We start from the raw sequence: 17736 nt of genomic DNA, 5'->3' as shown, positions 1-17736 counted from the left end.
GAGAACAGGAGAGGGGTTTCGGGCTGTGCGGAGCGAGTGTCTGTGTTGGTGTGAGGTGATTCTGGTGGCCCTGAATATCCTGGAGAGCACGGTTTCAGGGAGGCTAGTCCCAGCTGGGCGCAAGCGTGAAAGCGCGTCATGAGTCTTCCACGCCTCATCTCGCGTTTTAGTGGGCCATCATCTCGTCCTCTCCCGAACATGACCCCCCCGCCCACTTACCATGAGCGATGCCGCAGCGTCTGCCCCTTCACTCGTACCATGCGAGCAGCCTCGTGGCTCGCCCGTCTCCCACTATGGCCTCAGTAGTCCAACCCTTGACGCTTTCGATTTGCCTCCCGCGCCTGCCTCACCCACCATGACCACTCCACAAGCAGAATCTCGAGACAGACCAGAGCGTCCACGGCCCGCACCAACAGCCTCGGCCGAGCACGACTCCTTAAAGTACCACCTGCTCGGCCCCTCGCTCACAAAAGCCGGACAAGATACTGTAGACCAAGCAAAGGTCTCCGAGGTCATCTACAATGCATCCAAGGGATCCAAGTTCTTCAACAATGAGCAGGTCAAGGACAAGAATCTTACAGAGAAGATCAACAAGATTCTGGCAAAGAGACGTCAGCTGGACAAGACTGACCTGACCTCTGACCAGCGCAGAGCCGACGACTATATCGCTGAATTGGAGCTGAGCAGGGACCTGAGTCAGGTCATTGTACACCTCGATTGTGATGCTTTTTATGCCGCCGTAGAGGAGCTCGATCGCCCGGAGCTGAAAGACGTTCCGTTTGCGGTCGGCAAAGGTGTGCTGACGACCTGCAACTATCATGCGAGGAAGTTTGGCTGCCGCTCGGGCATGGCCGGTTTTGTTGCCATGAAACTCTGTCCACAGCTAATTTGCGTCCCTATGAACTTCGCGAAATACATGGCCAAGGCAGAAGAGGTCCGCCAAGTCCTTGCACTGTACGATCCTAATTTCCAGAGTGCGAGCTGCGACGAGGCATACCTGAATCTTACAGAGTACTGCCAAGAGCATCATATGACCCCCGAGGAAGCAGTCAGCCAAATGCGCGCAGACGTCTATGAGAAGGCCAAGATTACCGTCTCTGCCGGTATCGCAGCGAATGCCAAACTCGCCAAGATCTGCTCAAATAAGAACAAGCCAAATGGGCAGTTTCTGCTCCCTAGCGACAGACAGACGATTGTGGAGTTCATGAGGACCCTACCTACACGGAAGGTGAACGGCATTGGTCGCGTCTTTGAACGAGAGCTGGATGCTATAGGCGTGAAGACCTGCGGAGACATCTATGCACATCGAGCATATCTGGCGAAGCTATTCGGTCAGAAGGCATTCCAGTTCTTGATGCAGTGCTATCTAGGTCTGGGACGTACCATTGTCAAACCTGCGGAAGACCGTGAGCGCAAGAGTGTCGGGACAGAAACTACTTTCAGGGAGTTAGGGGATCGCGATGCCCTGCGCGACAAGCTTCGTCACGTCGCCGAAGAGCTCGAAGGAGACCTGAAGCGCACTGAGTATAAAGGGAAGACCCTCTGCATCAAGATCAAACTTCATACCTACGAAGTGCATACACGACAGACGACACCACCATTTGCTGTTAACAAAGCGGATGACTTATACAGATACAGTCTCCCTATGCTGGAGAAGCTGATGAAGGAAATACCGGACCTGAAGCTGCGTCTCATGGGCCTGAGAGTCACACAGATCATCAGCACAAAGAAGCCTGGAATCGACTTCTTCGGCCGTGCAGCCAAGACATCGTCGACTTCTTCAGAGGCCTCCACCTCAAAGAATGAAGGGACATGGGAGACCTGGCCGGAGGAGGAATTTGAAGAAGCCGCACAACAAGAGCGCAACGACGAGATGAATGAGTTGGAGAAGCTGTCTCAGGAACAAGGGCATCAGGAAGAGGATCTATCGGCGCCCGAACCGCAATGGCAGTGTCCCATTTGCTCCATCTCTCAACCGCCAGATGACGCGAGCTTCAATGCCCATATCGACTTTTGCCTTTCGAAACAGACTATCAGAGAAGTTGTCAAATCTACAGCGCCGTCACCAGAGAAGCAATCCATCGCCCCCAAGCCAATAACCAAAAAGGGAAAGCGCGGAAGACCGAAGAATGAAGGGTCAATTTCAGAACAGCAGGCGAAAGAAAAGAGAAGGGCTTTCTTCTCGCTTGGCAACGGCAACTAAAGATAAACATATGATACCCAGACAAAGATGCTGAAACCTATTAATGCACCGTTGTTTGACTTTTTCTGTACCCCCAGTAGTACCCTGCATTGCGACCCTGCAGTTTTGTTCTCCTTTGCTAACCCAAGAAAGAACACAAACGAAAATAAGAGGGTATATCCAATTAAAAATCCACGCGCATGCCAACTCCCACCTTCCTACCAAGTTCACACTAATCCCACCCACTTCTCTCATGCACTCTTCTAGGTGTCCTTCTCATCCCCGTGCCCAGCATCCCTTCATTCCTGCCCTCGCCTACACCATCCCTCATACCAAAGTCCATGGCTCCATATCCTTCCCCAAGCACTGTGCTCTCCCTCCCTTCCTTCCACGAATGATTGCTTTCGTTGTACCCTGGTGGAACCGGCCACTGCATCTCATTTTCATTCACGTTGAAAGGGTAAGCGCCCAGATCGGTATTCAGACTGTTCGTATGACTGTGGAGACCTGAGTGAATTGTAGGTGGTGAGAGGGAGGCTTGCTGACGGTCGATGAAATCGTTAGTATGGGCATGCGGCGAGAAGTCGGATTCTGTGAGGCGGAAGCTGTCGTCCATGCGCGACTGGCTTCTGGGTGGCGCATCGCGGTCGCGGGAACGTGGGAGAGAATCCATTCGCGGGTTGAAGGTATTGTCAGTATTTCTGTCGCGAGCTGCTCGAGGCCCGAACGTCTCGCCTTGTAAACGTGGTTTGCGATCGGTGAATTCGTCTTGTATGACTTTCTCGTTTTCGCGGCGGCGTTCGAATTCTTGGCGGAAATGATTGCCAGCGTTGTGAGAGAGGTGGAGGTTGTTGATCTTCTCTCCTAGGCGGCGGATGTCGTTCTGCATCAGTGTTGCGCCGTCAAGACTTGGTGGGGGTGGAGGAAGTGCGTGCTGCGGTGGAGGAGGGAGTGCATGTTGCGGTGGTGGACTGGGAAAGTTATGACCTGCTATCTCAGCGTGTCGTGCATCTTCATGGTAGCTCGTACGTTCGCTGTTCGGTGTTGCATCGAGCTCTACAGGCGCAGATTGTGCAGGCATTGGATCCCATGCGCGCTGCCAACACCAAGATCGTTGCTGCCTAGCTTCTAGATGCTCTATCTGACCGTTGCTTACCCACTCAGGCATGCGCTTGAGATCAGTGTTCAGGAAGTATCGCACACCGTCTGTGTGCTTCAGGCTTTGGACGTCGACAGATAGTGTTGACAAGACCTGCAGCACGCCGTACAGAAGCACCCAACGTCCTAGACGTGCTTCGCGCGGTGTCATGTGTTTCAAGTCCGTGGTGAGCTCGAACTGTTCGAACTTGTCAATAAGCGTAGATCCTAAGAAAACGTCAGCACAGGCCGACAAGTGTCCATTTTTTGTCAATTACCGTTGAAGTTAACGTCCAGTTTCTCGATGTTCGTTGCATCACTAAAGATAATGGAGAGCTGCAGTTGTGCTTTTGCGTCCTTTGTGGTATCCTTGAGCTTATCCTTTTTCAGTGAAGAGAAGAAGCTCTTTTTCTCCTTGTCCTTGCCCGTCTTTGGTACCTCTCTAGGAAGTAAGGGATACGGATGCGGAATGTGTGCATACCCGTTCTTCGCATCGTAGGTGACCAGCATATCCGTCATACCGAGCTCTGGCAAGTCTGCGCTGAAATTGTCATTTTTTCGATGAGCCATCTCCCACTTACGAGATGCTCGCTCCTCTCGAGGATTCCATATCACGTCTCGGTCGACGAAATAATCGTACAGAGAACCAAAATCTTCTTGCATAGCGTTCACAACCTTGCGATTAAGCCATGTCTTATCGGAGGTTGGTGGCCAATTACCGTATATGCGGGTGAAATGACCAATAAGGAACTGACGAAACGACTGGTAGCTCTGATAGACTGGGCTATTCGCAGTTCTCAGTGTGTCTTCCCAGAGATCACCGAAGTCGAAGTTGGACAGTTTTTCCTCTGCTTCCATGACGCGCAATTGCAGTGTCTTCGCAGCTAAACCGAGGTTCCGCCTTGTGACCACAGAGAGGCGTTTGAAATCCGGGTGGTCCTCTATTTCCGGTTTCATGACACCAGCTAGGTGTACAAAGCTCTCGAGGTAACCTTGTCGCCACTTGACAGTGTCCTGTTCTGCCCATGCCAAAAGCCCAAGAGCTCGTCGAATATTGTTGCGTAAGTCATCGATCCCATATCGGCCAAGGTATTCTGTAATCATTTGGACACTACGTTCCCTAGCTGTCATTCCAGATCGAGCGTCCGTGTCAAGATCGTACATGATATGTATCTGAGGTTGCAGTGTACTCAGCATGTCATACACGTCTGCTCCAACTATAGGTTTGCCATGCAACATGGCCAGGAAATTACGAATAGCAACGTGATGGAGTCTCTGCCCCTGAGGTGTCCTTATGTTTTCGGGCGCGGTGAACCATATCTCGTGGGTTGGGTTGCGTTGGAAACTCTGTTGAAAAGGAGGTGGCGAATTGGTGTAGTGTCGATGGGAAGCTTCAGATGGATGACAAGCTCTAGAAGTAGTCCGAGAATCTATGCTATGTGACTGGTCGATGTCAAAAGGCGGCGGAGATCGTCCGCCTGGTGATGTTGGACCTAACATCCGCCGTTGTGTAGGTTGTGGAAAATTTGGGGAGAAAGGCTGCGATGGTGAACTTGCGCTCTCCGAAAGCGCCCAGTCATCGACGTCGTTATCGTCTATTTGACCGTACAACAAGGCATTACTCAGCCAAGTGGAGCCTGAATTTTGAAGGACTTCCAAATCAGCCTGGATGGAAGGGACTGGGCGATCCTCGTCTACCTGCTCCTCTTTGAAATAGATAAGCACACTACCGTGCTGCATATCTTCATCCTGAAATACTGCGTCAGATGGATTTAGCTTCTTCATGCATGCTAACAACTTACGTAGTCGAACCCTCCATATGGGCGCATACCATCTTTGCCATCCGTCCATACCTTGAAGTTTAGCCATGTTTTCTGGTCGGTTGGAAAGGCATAGGACGCGGACGATTCAGACCTAAAGACAGGAGGTGTGGGCGTCGGTGCAACGCTCTTTTTGATTGGTACTCCTCCCCCTCTACCGCGAGGAGCTTTTGTATCTTTACCTTTTGCCTGGTACTTTGTCTTGTCCTTGCCTTTTGCCGAGTTGTCTGATACGGATTCGGCTCTAGAAGAATTCGTTGGCGGAGGTCGACTTCCGGAAGAGACGTCGGATGGAAGAGTATGTAGTCGCGGTCGACTGCTGCTGCCACCATCGTGCGTAGAACTGCTTCGCGATGTTGCATGACTGTTGTTGCTGGAGACTGTAAGGGAGCGTTGAATCCCACTCCTGGGATTACTAGAGTTTGGTGATGGACGCCACTCTGTGAACGCATCATGGTTTTCCTGTATCCGTTCGGGAGCCTTTCCCTTTACAACTGCCTTCTTCTCTTTCTTCTCGACTTCTTTCTGCTGTACCTTTCGACTACGCGCGCCTCGTGCCGACATATCTTGCTCGAGTCGTTGGTAGGGCTATAGATTCGCCGATGGTCGGATGTAAAGTTTGGACAAAGGAGACCGTTCTGTATTTGCATCAAACTTGAGATGTTTTTCTATACTGAGCTTCGAACAAAATCATGAAGAGGCAATATGATTGGCTCTGGAGTATCGTGTTGCCCGCTTTCTCGCCTATTTCGGTAAATGCTATGCCTGCCGCAAGAATCCAGGAACAACAATGAAACAAAGGCGTCGGCCGATGATGTAGTGGTATTGATTAGAAACAAGCGGATGAAAGAGTGTGGGATGGCATTGAGGCTCATGCGATCAAAACAACATGGGAACTACCACGCGCAGAGAAGAACGCGAGGGGTTAATAAGGCAGACACGTTCGCGGTACCAGGTCGTATATATCGAACCTATTCTCGAAAAAAACCCATGTCCGCTTGTCCCGGCGCTCAGGATGCGGAGCACAGGGCAGTGTGTCGAATGCGGTCTGGCTGCTGATAAGAGACTCATCCTACCGAGTTGCTGCAGGTTAATCCGCGAAGCGAGCGGCCCAGTGCAATGGCAATCCTTTTGCAGAAGAGGTGCATCCGCAGGTGGGGAGACCAATAGCAACCCCAGTGTTATGGCTTGGATGGCAGAGAATGGCAGGCTGTGATAAGGCCGGCTGATTCTTGTGCCTCTCGGCGGTCAGCAATCCCATCACCATGCAGCACGAAATGAAAAACAATCCTTAGGCGCAGACTGTGGGCTGAGGCAGAGCGGCACAGGCGAGCAGGTGAGATTTGACGTCTAGGAGCTCCACGGTGCTTCTCCATAACGTCCGGATTTACGCAAGGTAGCCCTTGCGTTAGGGAGCTTGGGCCCAAGGCTCTGGGTGATGAGCGCAAAGACGTCTGGTCGGGTCGAATTTCAGGGCCAGGTGAGTGCTGGCTCAACGGCCGCTTGCTCGGCGGTTCTGCGAGGATCCACGAATGATGGCGACGCCCACATGCCGTCTAGGCTGATGGAAGCGGGTTGGGCGCCGACAGCTGTCCAGACCCACGCGCAGCTACGGCGTGTGTGTTGCTGTTCCACGCGATGCCACTAATGCGCGTCGAGTATCGAGCCGCGAGCGTCGAGGCATGGCAGGATGCGAACACATTTTAAAAGTCGAAAACCAGTTCTGCCGCCGGTGCAGGTCGTGTTTGAGGGTGTGGTCTGTCCGTCGCGTTTTTTGGCGGTTTGGTTGGCTAGAAATGAGGAAGGCACGATCCAGCCACAAAGTACCAGCCTCCCCCGCCTTCACCATACCCACCACCCGAGTAGGCATCCCACTTTAAAGTATACATCCCGGTTTCCATGCTCAATACGTCACCTTGCAACACCGCGACCATTCTGCAACCCGATCGCAAAACAAGACGCATCCTGGTCTGTCCTATCACTGCGAGATCTTAAAAGCGCGCTGCCCTGCATCTTTTTCGGCGGCTTGTCGTCGTCCTGCATCTCTCTTGTCGCATCGCACCTGCTTCGTTACACGGCATTAACCGACCGTGGTCCAGCTGACAGCTCGACCAAAGCAAACACCTCTTCTCTCGAAGCACTTTTGCGATCCTGCCAGTTGCCATCATGTCGTTCTCCGGACTATCCTTCATCTTTTGGCGCGTCTTCCAGATCATCACCTTGATCCCGTGCCTGGGCATGCTCGCCTGGTTCGTCGACTGGTACAACAGCCGCGGCCTCCTCACACCAACGTCAATCCTCGTCCTGTTCATCGTATCGGTGCTCGGCGCAGCATGGGCTATAGGCACCCTCTTCCTCTACACGCGCGCGAAGCACTCTGCCAAATTTGTGGCTTTCATCGACCTTCTTTTCATGGGCGCCTTTATCGGAGCCGTCTACGCTCTCCGAGGAATTGCTGATGCCGATTGCTCCAACTGGGAAAGGAATGGTTCCTACAGCGCTGATCTTGGTTTGTTCACTGTCAGTGGAGACAGGTGGGGGTTCAACATCGACCGCCAATGCGCCATGCTCAAGGCTTCATGGGCTTTTGGAATCATGTAAGTTCAATTTCAGAAAAGGTGGGAAGCAAACACGAATCTAATCCTGTGCAGGAACATCATTTTCTTTTTCATCACTGCCATATTGGCTCTACTTGTGCACCGTCACCACCGTAATGACCGAGTCGTTGTGAAGCGCGAAGTCCATCGCTCCCGTCACGGCCACCGCTCCCGCAGCCCTCGCTACTCGCACCAGAGCCACAGTCGGAGCCGACGCAGCTATGTCTAAGCTTATGGGACATGTCAAATAATGACAGGGTATCGGAGTTGGGTTTGGAACATCTGGCACTGGCTATGGTCAGAATTACGAATTTCTTTGGACATATTCCCCCTTGCGTCAATATTGGGAAGTATTGGCGTGTGTATTGAGATGGCATGTAAGCGGAATGGTTACGACATTGGTATGAGAATACATCCCTGAACCACGGGAATTAGAACGACTCTGTAGATAATTGCTTTATGAGAACTATGGTCGCGAGCAAGTCTACACTCTAAGCAACGTGACAGAACACGTCAACAACAATAATGCATTGCTGCCTGAGTGTGGTAATGCTGTCTTAGTGGACAGGCTGTCCATGTTGCGAAGTTTTTTTGAACCAGGATATTCGCTGTACACGACTGGTAACGTTGATTCGGATCCACTTGGATTCTGCACCCCTCCAGTCCAACCTCTGTACCAGTGCACCGATGTGTTCGACCAAGTTTCTTCGCTGATAGACTCAGGGTCTAGGATCGTGCAGTGGTCAGGCCAAAATTAGTTGTGACTGGGGTTGATATTCTACAGTTGCGTATGGCGCGTTACTCCTATGCAAGCTCCATTGATGCAATTCCGCTCCGTCATGATACTGGTACAATAATGTCATACAGTCCATAGCCATACATGCATGCAGCCTTGTTCCACTACCACACTCTGCAAAGCGCCATACCACCCAACTGTCGCTCCACACATTCTCTTGCCTCGAGTATTCCTCGGTCTGTTGTAAGGAACATGCATTCTCCGGGATGCGTCAGTCCCTTTACATAGCTCGATTCGCGTGTCCTCGTGATCTTGCCCAAATCCTCGCTCGTCAGCCATATCCGCCGTGTGGGCTTGGACACTAGCTTCATGTTCTTCAACACGGGCTCGTTTTGCCAGTACTTTAGGCCAAGCCATAACCGTCTCCGCGCCGGGTTCTGAGGTACGTGTATATCGTGGACCTGCTCTTGACCTAGTGGTGCCTTCTCTCCAGTGCCTTCTGGTGCATCGATGGGGTATGCAAGCCATGGCTCCTCCTTCAGCTTCTGTGCCATTATGTCTAGTTGCTCGGGATCTTGCTGTGTCTGGAGGAGAAAGGGCTTTGGTGGTGTTGGCCCGCCGAGTGTGACTGAAGAGAGGAAGCCTTCGCGTTGCAGACCCAGCGCAATGTTGACGTGCATCTTGGAGACCGGTATTGATGTCAATCCAAGGCGAGCTTTGGAGGCGTTCTGCATGTGCGAGCAGACATGTGCGAGGTTGACGAGAGACATATTGGCTGCAGTGGTGGTGGGAATTTGCCCTCGACGGGCTGCGGCAGCAGGCGGGCGCGATGGCCGATGTGATGACGAGAGCGACCGTGTATCTGGTAGCGAGTATCAATGGTGAGGCTCGATGCAGCCTCCAGGTACGATTGCGCGTGGTGTCGTCGGCGGATGCTCTACGCAGCAAATTTCTGGATTGGCTCGGAGGTCCGCAAGTCACGAGTGGATCGCTGCTGCCCGCTCCATTCGGCAGAGCTTGGACCGGCGCCTACTAAAGTCGACACTAATGGGCGGGCGCTTCGAGGACGACACAAATAGAAGACCGCGCAGCTGTTGGTCGGAGCTGTCGTCGGCTTATATGACAGCCCTGCGACCCTATATATGCCTTTGATCTCTCCAGATGATTATCCAAGAGTGCTAACTGTTCGTCTTACTACTTCTCTACAGCGTCTCCACATCCTGGGACATCTTGGGCTGTCAGACATCTTGGACACCCGATAGACCATCATCGTACACTAACACAATGCCTCCACAGCAGGGCGAAGTGTCTCTCTTGACGCTGTAAGTAGTAAGAGATGCTTGGGCCTCGAAGCTGTACTGACAGTTAGATAGCTTTGCAGACGTCCATTACTACATCTCCCCACCTACCCAGCAACCCCCACATCATCGCTTCGACAAAGGCTCCTATGTCTACCTTTACCACAACCCCATGCGCCAAAGTGGGCGCATAGAAGTAGCGAACCATGCGGGCACACCCAACCAGGATGCCTTTGCCGGTCAGCTGGACACCATCAAGATTGAGCAAACATACAAGCACCCGTGCTTGTTCACCCTCACGGTCGATGCCTTCCAGAGTCACACCGGCAACGCGAGTCCGCATCATGACACGTCACAGTGGCACCTCCCCACACCCGATCCCTCGAGCCAGGGCAAATACATGTACAGGCTGCACACGGTAGATTTGTATTTTTGGACACCAGAGGATGCGAGCCTCTTTCTTGACTCTATTCGGAGAGTGCTACAACCGCACCAACTGCAGATTACGCGCAACCCCAATGCCACCCCAACGCACTCGGAACACAAGAACGATGCCCTGAGTCCTGTCATCGCGAGGCTGGAGAGTGCAGCCATATCACACACTAGTCGGACTCCGAGTGTCAGTACAACGCAGTCATTCCCTGGCCCTCCTACCGCGCCCGCACCAACATCACCCCCTCCCAGCGAGCAGCCGCCCAATTACGCTCCAATGGCATACAATCCGGCAGCTCCAGCCGCGCCAGAGCCTATCGCGCATCGTGAAAAGACACCACCACCGCCAGACGCAAACGACGGCACTGGTCTTGCATCTGCCGCTGTACACGATCAGCATGCCGCACAATACAGCAACCCACTACAAGCTTCATTTGCGCCCCAGCCGACATCAGGATCGTACTTTCCAGGACCACCAGCGCCAGGCCAGGGCTTTACTGGTCCACCGAGTGTGCACCGTACAAACACGGCGGGGTCAGTGCCGAGTGCATCACAAAGTCCGCCGTCGTTTGCACCACCTCCATCTGCGCCTCCACCAGGCCAATACAATGGCCATACCCCGCCACCTCCCGCCATGAAGCGAACATCCACCATGCCAGTTCAGCAGTACGCCAACTACCCGAACTCGCCCGGATTTCCGCCCGCCCCCCAATCGCCGCCTGCGCACTCTGCTGTACCGTCTCCTGGATTTCCTCCTCAGCAATATCAACCAATGGCATCCCCGGGCTATGCACAATATCAGTATGGTAGCGCAACAGCTCAACCTCAAGGACAAATTTTGCATCAACAACTTTACAGACCAACGGAGACTGAAGCCGCGGTGCAAGATCACGAGAACCCCAACGCGCCGCAACGCAACTCGAACATCGGAAAACGGGTAGATAAAGTGGAGAAGGGTATTGGCAGTTTCTTGAAAAAGCTGGACAAGAAGTTCTAGTATAGTGTCAGTGCGCCAGTTCTTGTATCTAACTTGAGTTTTGCCAGCCAGCCAGCGTAGTCATTGACGACTTTGGAGATCGAAGCATATACCCTTTTCAATAATTTACGGCCACTATTACGACGAGCGTCGCCTGTGCCACTCTTGTAGATCAAGCATGTGAATGCGATCATTATGCAGTACGAGCTCCAATCAGTGCCCGGCGCTAGCGTATCCTTGAATCTGGGAGAGGCCCCAAAATAGTAGCAGGTTTCTGGAGATGACATGAGCTCTTGCTTTTGCCTCAACCGCTGAGGTGAGGAGCCTAGCGGCCATGGTACAAAACGGTTGGGAGATCGCTAGAAGCTCAATTGTTGCAGTGTTGCCGTGCTACACTTTACTGTAGATTGAATGTCTATTTGCGCTCGCAGCCGCCGCCTCCCCAGCCACAGAGCCCCTGGTCACTGCTCCCCATCATCCCAGCATCCGCATTAACCCTCAGCTGCCAAGGCAAGCATCCGGGCGCAGGCCTAGCCAGAACATCACTCGCGGCTTTCCCCCCATTGTTGTCAGTCGTCTAGTTATTCCCAGACTATACACCTGACACCGATCCCCAATATCCTAACCACATCTACGACTCGCTCACCGCCGCTGCCGCTGCCGCTGCCGCCGCCGCCTGCTTAGACGTTTCGACGCAACGGTTCGACAGGTCCTAGTGCAAAACAGTAACCAAGAACGCGGGCCTTCCGAAGCTTGGGCGATCCACCTTTGTCCAAACAAGTGATCTCATTGTGAAAACAAGGCTTCGGCAACATCCTTTGGTTGAAGCATTTGACGTTTGGCATAACTGGTGTATGGTTGTTTTGGTATCATGTTGTTACCTGCGCGGCATGCAAGGGAAGGCGCGTTGGAGCGGAGAGAGATCTCCAAGCAAGGCAGGACCTTTGTCGTTGTAAGTTCTGCGTGTGCGACCCTTCCGTGTTACCCTGGAGCCCTGACTGACCCCGATTGCCTAGGTCGGAGTCATCGCCGTTGCCATCTTGGTTATACTCATCATCACATACTTCTCGACCCTCAAGTTCCGAGCACCATACCGCGCCGCAAAGAAAGCACAACAGTCGTCCAACGACAAACTACCTTCGTTATTCTCCTGGAAAGCGTTCCGCAAGCGCCCGCGCCGAAATGACTACTCGACGAGTCTACAAGATACGGAATACCGGGGCAGTACAAGTAGGGCAAGTGGTGAGATGAGCGGAGCTGCGGCTGGGGATCCTGAGAGGCAGATGAACAGCACCACGGCAGCTGGGGTTGACAGGAACACGTCGATTCGCAGTGTTATGACGCTGCCTGCCTACTCTTCCGCCGCACGAGAGAATGAGAGGGTATTGGCTCGCGAGGGTGAGCGCGCGGGCGTCGACACGGTCGTTGAGCTCCCAGAGACACTAGACGAGGAAGAGAGACAACGAGAAGAGGAGATGGAATCCCTGTACCAAATACGACTGGCACGACGTATCGAAGCAACGGATCGAGAAGCACGCCGGCAAGCGCGAAGAGAGGCACGCGCTCGTGGAGACGTCCAAGCACTCGCAGATATCCGACGAAGGGCCGAAGAAGCTGCAGACCTGTCTGTATCACAAATGCTCATCGCTGAGCACCAGGCCAGAAATCGAAGCCGCGAACAGCGGGTATCTGCCGTAGCCTACGGCGACCTCGGTGTTGCAAGGCACGACGGCACTCGACTAAGGGCCAATTCTTCCGAAAGCGATAACCGACCCCTCTTAGATTCTGCGGCGTCATTCTCTGGTCAAAGCCGTGGCCGCGACGCACACGCACGCGGTCTTTCCGTTACCTCTCTCGCACAATCAGTTGATTCACACGCATCCGATGACTACGACTTCGCAGATGCCTCGCGCTCAAACTCGCACTCAACCGGCCCCAACAGCGAAGGCTTTGAGGTCGTACCATTGAACCCAGAAAGGAGTCATAGTGGAAGCGTCGGACCGTCGCCAGAGATACCGCGAGAAGATGCGCCCGCATACGAAGATCCGCCCAACTACGAAAGCCCCATCAACACCAGGGCGCCACAATTGCCAGCACTGAGCCTGGATCTTGAAAGACTACCTAGCATCCAAGTCACAACGGAACCGACCCCTGTAGAAGGTCGAGCACCATCATCCATTACATAAACTTCTCGCATAATATCGCATTTCCAGCCTCGTGCTATTGTACACATTTGGGTATAGCCATTTCGAGCCATTTTGAAACAGCATTCATTGTTACTCGTCAACGATCTCACGAAGTCACCGCTGTCGGAACAGCGAGTTGTTCGCACTATTGCATTTCCTCGGTTATTATGGCGTGGCGCAATAGGCGCACTAGAGGGAGCATATGTATACATAGGTATTGCTCAGATCTCGAATGTCCCATCCCATTCTCTCACCCATGTTCGTGTGATTATTTCACATGTGCCAACCTGTTATCGTGAAGGCAGCAATAGTGTACTGGCACTTGTACCTTGCATAGCACAGAAGATCCAGTGTTTCAACTTCCATGTAGAACAGCCAATACCTGAGAAGCCGATCCATATATTGAGATCATCCTGGACAGACGTTGCAAACCCCTTCAAACTCTCGTCACCTTACCCTCACCAAATGTGCGTTCCATATGGAGATGATCGTGATACCACCGATGTACTAGGCTTTGGAGACCAGTACCGCACAACTCCAATTATCCTCGAAGGGTACCGAATTTGCTTATCTACTTCCTGTGCCTGTACAAATTATCTTTCGCCCATGAGAATTCGCCGCAGCCTTCACTGCCAACTTCACGCTTGTAGAGATGCGGAAAGTGTTGACTCGACAGCGATCTACGAATCACTCGTTTATATAACAATCTCTGTGATCAGTAAGTGGCTTACTTTCGATGCTAGACGTGTTGTTGTGACTGAAACCTGCTATTCGCGAGTTGCTATAGTAAACCCAGAAATCATCCTCTACCTCTTCCGTTAATTCCCCTTGCCCAAGATCCTTCCCAGATCGTCTGGAAAATCAAAATTCGAAAGGCTCTTCGAATCATCTGCTAGCACCGGGCCTTCTTCACTAGTGTCATAGAGAATCTCCAACATAATTAATGCTCAAACCTTCTTTGATTACAAGGTGCACGCATATCAGCGAATCCAACCAACTCAGCCAGATAAGTAGAACAAGATAATACTAATAACAGTATCAAGCCGAAGCTCAAACATATAGCTAGTACAATCGAGAACTAAGAAGAACTGAAGGTGAAGTGATCCGGTCAAGGATAGAAAGGTGAAGGTGACAAAAATGATCCGTCGTAAAACCACGAGAAGCCATAAGAGATAAAGAGAACAGAGAGGTATGAAACAGATTTCCCATCCTCGGCTTCGTGGAAAAAATGCCTCCCAGTTTGTGCCACCTAGCCTCCTTTGAAGTGGATTGCAAAACGCCAGAATATCGCTAAGCGCCAGAAGAAAGAGAAGAGTTTTACCAAAGGGATAGGCAAGATCGAAGCAGTATCAAATGTCCTCAATAGATTATCTAGCGCTTCAATGGCCAGAGTCGCTTACACGTCTTCTCCGCCCGCGGCTACCACCTTCGGGTCGCTGAGCAAGGACGTCTCGAAGTTGAGGGTCATCTTTGTCCTTATCAGTGTGATGAACACGTACGTGTCTACAGCTTCTATTAGCTTGGCTCAAATTGAGTTTCTTCACGAGTGTACACACCTTTGCAGGTTGTCTGGCCTCGGATACTTGTGCTCGCGGTCTGGACAAAACGGGCATACGTATCCAGGTGACTGATGCACAAGCCCGTGTCGTATCATTTCATTCTTGCGTTTGAAACCTTTGCCACCTTCGCCTCGTGGACAGTCTTTGACTGGACAGTAATGTGGTCGATTTGACGAATGCACGTTGGTATGCGAGCTGCATAAGTCAGCACCTAGAATTTTGGCAACATTGGGCTGAAGAGCGAGACAACTTACTTGAGAAGATACTGCGTCTGGAAGGGTGCAGCAGTGCAGCCTGGATAGTCGCACTTGAAACATCCAACGATATGGGAGGTTGATTGCTGCTGTAACCCAGAGTTCAATGGAGGTGGAAGCACTCTCGACGCGAGCGCACCATCTAAACTCATATGCCTTTGCCTTGGTTCGATGGGCGTTGGCTGTGTACCAGGACTGAGGCCATCCGAGCTCTGATAACTGTCACTGGTGGATGCGGAGTGCAATGTGGCTGTGTAAGGACTGTTGTCTGATGCTGCATGTGATGGTCTCCGGGCGTCTGTGCCAAATGCACCTCCCCCTGAGGTGCGTAGAAACAGATCACCTCGGTGTGGTATTTCATGAGCACTCATGGGCGAAGAGGCACTTAGTGGGGGAAATGGCGTTGCCGGAGAGTGAGAGCTAATGGACAAAGCACGCACTATCGATGTTGGTGACTGTCCTACAGAAGACACGGATTGTCTATGTGGGAAGCTGATGCTGTTGGATCTGGTTGCTTCGTGATCACTCGTTGCAGACCTCGCTATGTCGTCCATATGTCGGAACGAAGGTAGTTGTTGACTAGGCGAGCCTGCTGCTGCATCACGCGCAGGAGATGGCGCCTGTAACGCTGGTAGGGTATCTGCGGAAAGTCCCCCTCGTTGCGGAATGGTTAGTTGCCGTAGACCAGGAGATGTTGCTGAGTCATTCTCCTGGGACAGACTGTTTGGCAACTGATTTGGTGGCTGCAGTGACACGTTGGATAATGCGGTTGAGATGGATGGCGTTCTATTTGTTCCGTTTACGTTAGATCTTACACCATTCAGTGCAGATGGTTGAGAGGTGCGCCTGTTTGCTGCTGCAAAGCCAAAAGGCCTAATGACTTCGTCTTCGATCACGGAGTCTCTGTGGGTAGCTGTCGCTTTCGGATCGGGTGCTGAGGCAAGTACTTCTAGCAAAGTAGGTTGCTGGTTGGCAGGACGAGTAGTTGACGGTATTGGCTGCCCATGATTAGGGGGGGACAGGACAGTTGCCGTGTTGGAGGTTTCAACGTCTGGCATCTCGTCGTCCCCAGAGCCAGGCCCTTGGTCTGATTCAGAGTCAGAGTTCAAGGCCTGCTCGCTTGCTTTTTGAGCAATATCTGGGCGATTAGGATCCATTTCACGAATGAGCACCATGTCCCCTTGGGTCGGCCGGGTTCGGATCTTGCGAGAATTAGATTTTTTTCGGCTGCGGGATCGAGATGGACTGACACTCTGGCGAATGAGTTGATGGCGGACGACTGTTGTTATCTGGGGTGGTGGGGTCGGAGATGGTGTTGCCTTTACAAATCTGGCTGTCAAGAGGGGTGATTTTGGAAGGAATTCGTCGTCCTGGTAGTATTCCACGGATTGGATGGCGTCAAGCATTTGGACAGCGGGTTCCGCGAGTTAGGAAGATGGTTATTGAGTGGATGGAACAGAGGGATAATTATCCCAGCGAGCGCTCAGCGAATGCCCCTAGAGAAAGACCTAGGCGGCGATGAAGAGAGCGTGTGGCACAGCAAGACCAGTCTTGAATAGCTGTCTGGAGGAGAGTCAGCAGGGCCATGGGCTGCATTCTTCTCGCGATGATGGAAGAAGAAGGGTCCGGAGCAGCAAGTCTGGCGAAATTGATACGATAAACAGAGATGAGAAAAGCGAGGTGCCGTCGGAAGCGTGCCAGGCTAGAGACGCTCGGATCGAGCGAATGGGGCAAAGCAGGGGTGACTATGTGGAAAAGACGGGTTGTTGGTCATCGGAACTGAAATACAGCGAACAGTATCATGAGTCGCGAAATATATGTGGAGATATGATGCAAAGTAAAGACGCCAACGTTGAAGCGGCTCTGCGCGGTGAAAACATACCCGAGGGTGCCAGTGCGACGGCTCTTTTTCAGCCTCAAGGCGGTGTCGAAGGGCTCTGCCGATCGCAAACATCAACTCGCGCAGGCTGCGATGGGGCAGGCGTTTGTTCACGGATGGCATAGATGATGGTAACGGTGTGCGAGCCTTGCCTGCCCTTACGGCATGCAGGAAACGGATAGCTCTTGAAGGGGGGGGGAGACTGCGGCGGGTGAGGAGGCTGACTTGCGGGGGTTGTTGACTGGACGGCCCTGTCTGCGGACGCTGGAACAGGCGGAAGGCGGGTTAGGTCAGCGGTGCAAGATACAACAAGCAACTGGGCAGCAGGGCAGCGAGGGTGAAGGACAGCGCGTTCAAGTCGGATGCTCTGCAACGACAATGGATCTAGACGGAATCATGACCGTCGCGCCAGTCGCCCTTCTTTGGCTCCTGCGAGGCGCAGCCCCAGCTTACCACCAGCGCGAGCGAGGCTCTAATCCAATCCAGTTTTTATGAGGCTCCCACCGAGGTTTCCATCCCCGCACAGATAGCCGCTAGCTGCTCTTGGACCCCACATGCACTTCTAGCTACTCCACGGGGGACCGAGCCCAGCCCCGCCTCTTTCACGCCCAAAAGCCTCCATCGGCCCTATTGTGACTTTTGCTCTTTAGTCCATCTCCTAGACTTCCTGAACTATCCTT

At 52.6% G+C, this 17736-nt stretch overlaps 8 protein-coding genes across 8 annotated transcripts; 5 read left to right on the top strand and 3 right to left on the bottom strand.

Moving 5' to 3' along the window:
- Positions 1-220: 220 nt before the first annotated feature.
- Positions 221-2203, top strand: GT037_004795 (dna rna polymerase; the record flags this gene model as incomplete). Its single annotated transcript, XM_038929842.1, has 1 exon — positions 221-2203. One exon carries the CDS (start codon positions 221-223, stop codon positions 2201-2203), a length of 1983 nt encoding a protein of 660 aa, XP_038788114.1.
- Positions 2204-2414: 211 nt separating this feature from the next.
- GT037_004794 (uncharacterized protein) lies at positions 2415-5703 on the bottom strand (the record flags this gene model as incomplete). The annotated part of the gene is made up of 3 exons (XM_038929841.1): positions 2415-3547; positions 3598-5068; positions 5122-5703. The coding sequence occupies 3 exons, from the start codon at positions 5701-5703 to the stop codon at positions 2415-2417; spliced, it is 3186 nt and encodes a 1061-aa protein (XP_038788113.1).
- A 1602-nt stretch (positions 5704-7305) lies between these two features.
- On the top strand, positions 7306-7965 carry GT037_004793 (uncharacterized protein; the record flags this gene model as incomplete). Its single annotated transcript, XM_038929840.1, has 2 exons — positions 7306-7736; positions 7791-7965. The coding sequence occupies 2 exons, from the start codon at positions 7306-7308 to the stop codon at positions 7963-7965; spliced, it is 606 nt and encodes a 201-aa protein (XP_038788112.1).
- Positions 7966-8636: 671 nt separating this feature from the next.
- GT037_004792 (mitochondrial 37s ribosomal protein mrps8) lies at positions 8637-9242 on the bottom strand (the record flags this gene model as incomplete). The annotated part of the gene is made up of 1 exon (XM_038929839.1): positions 8637-9242. One exon carries the CDS (start codon positions 9240-9242, stop codon positions 8637-8639), a length of 606 nt encoding a protein of 201 aa, XP_038788111.1.
- Positions 9243-9756: 514 nt separating this feature from the next.
- GT037_004791 (uncharacterized protein) lies at positions 9757-11199 on the top strand (the record flags this gene model as incomplete). Its single annotated transcript, XM_038929838.1, has 2 exons — positions 9757-9794; positions 9846-11199. 2 exons carry the CDS (start codon positions 9757-9759, stop codon positions 11197-11199), a joined length of 1392 nt encoding a protein of 463 aa, XP_038788110.1.
- Positions 11200-12049: 850 nt separating this feature from the next.
- Positions 12050-13364, top strand: GT037_004790 (uncharacterized protein; the record flags this gene model as incomplete). The annotated part of the gene is made up of 2 exons (XM_038929837.1): positions 12050-12130; positions 12195-13364. The coding sequence occupies 2 exons, from the start codon at positions 12050-12052 to the stop codon at positions 13362-13364; spliced, it is 1251 nt and encodes a 416-aa protein (XP_038788109.1).
- A 1379-nt stretch (positions 13365-14743) lies between these two features.
- Positions 14744-16583, bottom strand: GT037_004789 (uncharacterized protein; the record flags this gene model as incomplete). Its single annotated transcript, XM_038929836.1, has 4 exons — positions 14744-14867; positions 14921-15118; positions 15178-16379; positions 16428-16583. The coding sequence occupies 4 exons, from the start codon at positions 16581-16583 to the stop codon at positions 14744-14746; spliced, it is 1680 nt and encodes a 559-aa protein (XP_038788108.1).
- A 319-nt stretch (positions 16584-16902) lies between these two features.
- Positions 16903-17181, top strand: GT037_004788 (uncharacterized protein; the record flags this gene model as incomplete). Its single annotated transcript, XM_038929835.1, has 1 exon — positions 16903-17181. The coding sequence occupies one exon, from the start codon at positions 16903-16905 to the stop codon at positions 17179-17181; it is 279 nt and encodes a 92-aa protein (XP_038788107.1).
- Positions 17182-17736: the final 555 nt, after the last annotated feature.

Source organism: Alternaria burnsii, assembly GCF_013036055.1.
Source record: "Alternaria burnsii strain CBS107.38 chromosome Unknown 698, whole genome shotgun sequence".
In the NCBI taxonomy this organism is placed as follows: domain Eukaryota; kingdom Fungi; phylum Ascomycota; class Dothideomycetes; order Pleosporales; family Pleosporaceae; genus Alternaria; species Alternaria burnsii.
The sequence above is the reverse complement of the archived record's forward strand: the minus strand, read 5'-3'. Positions and strand labels throughout refer to the sequence as shown.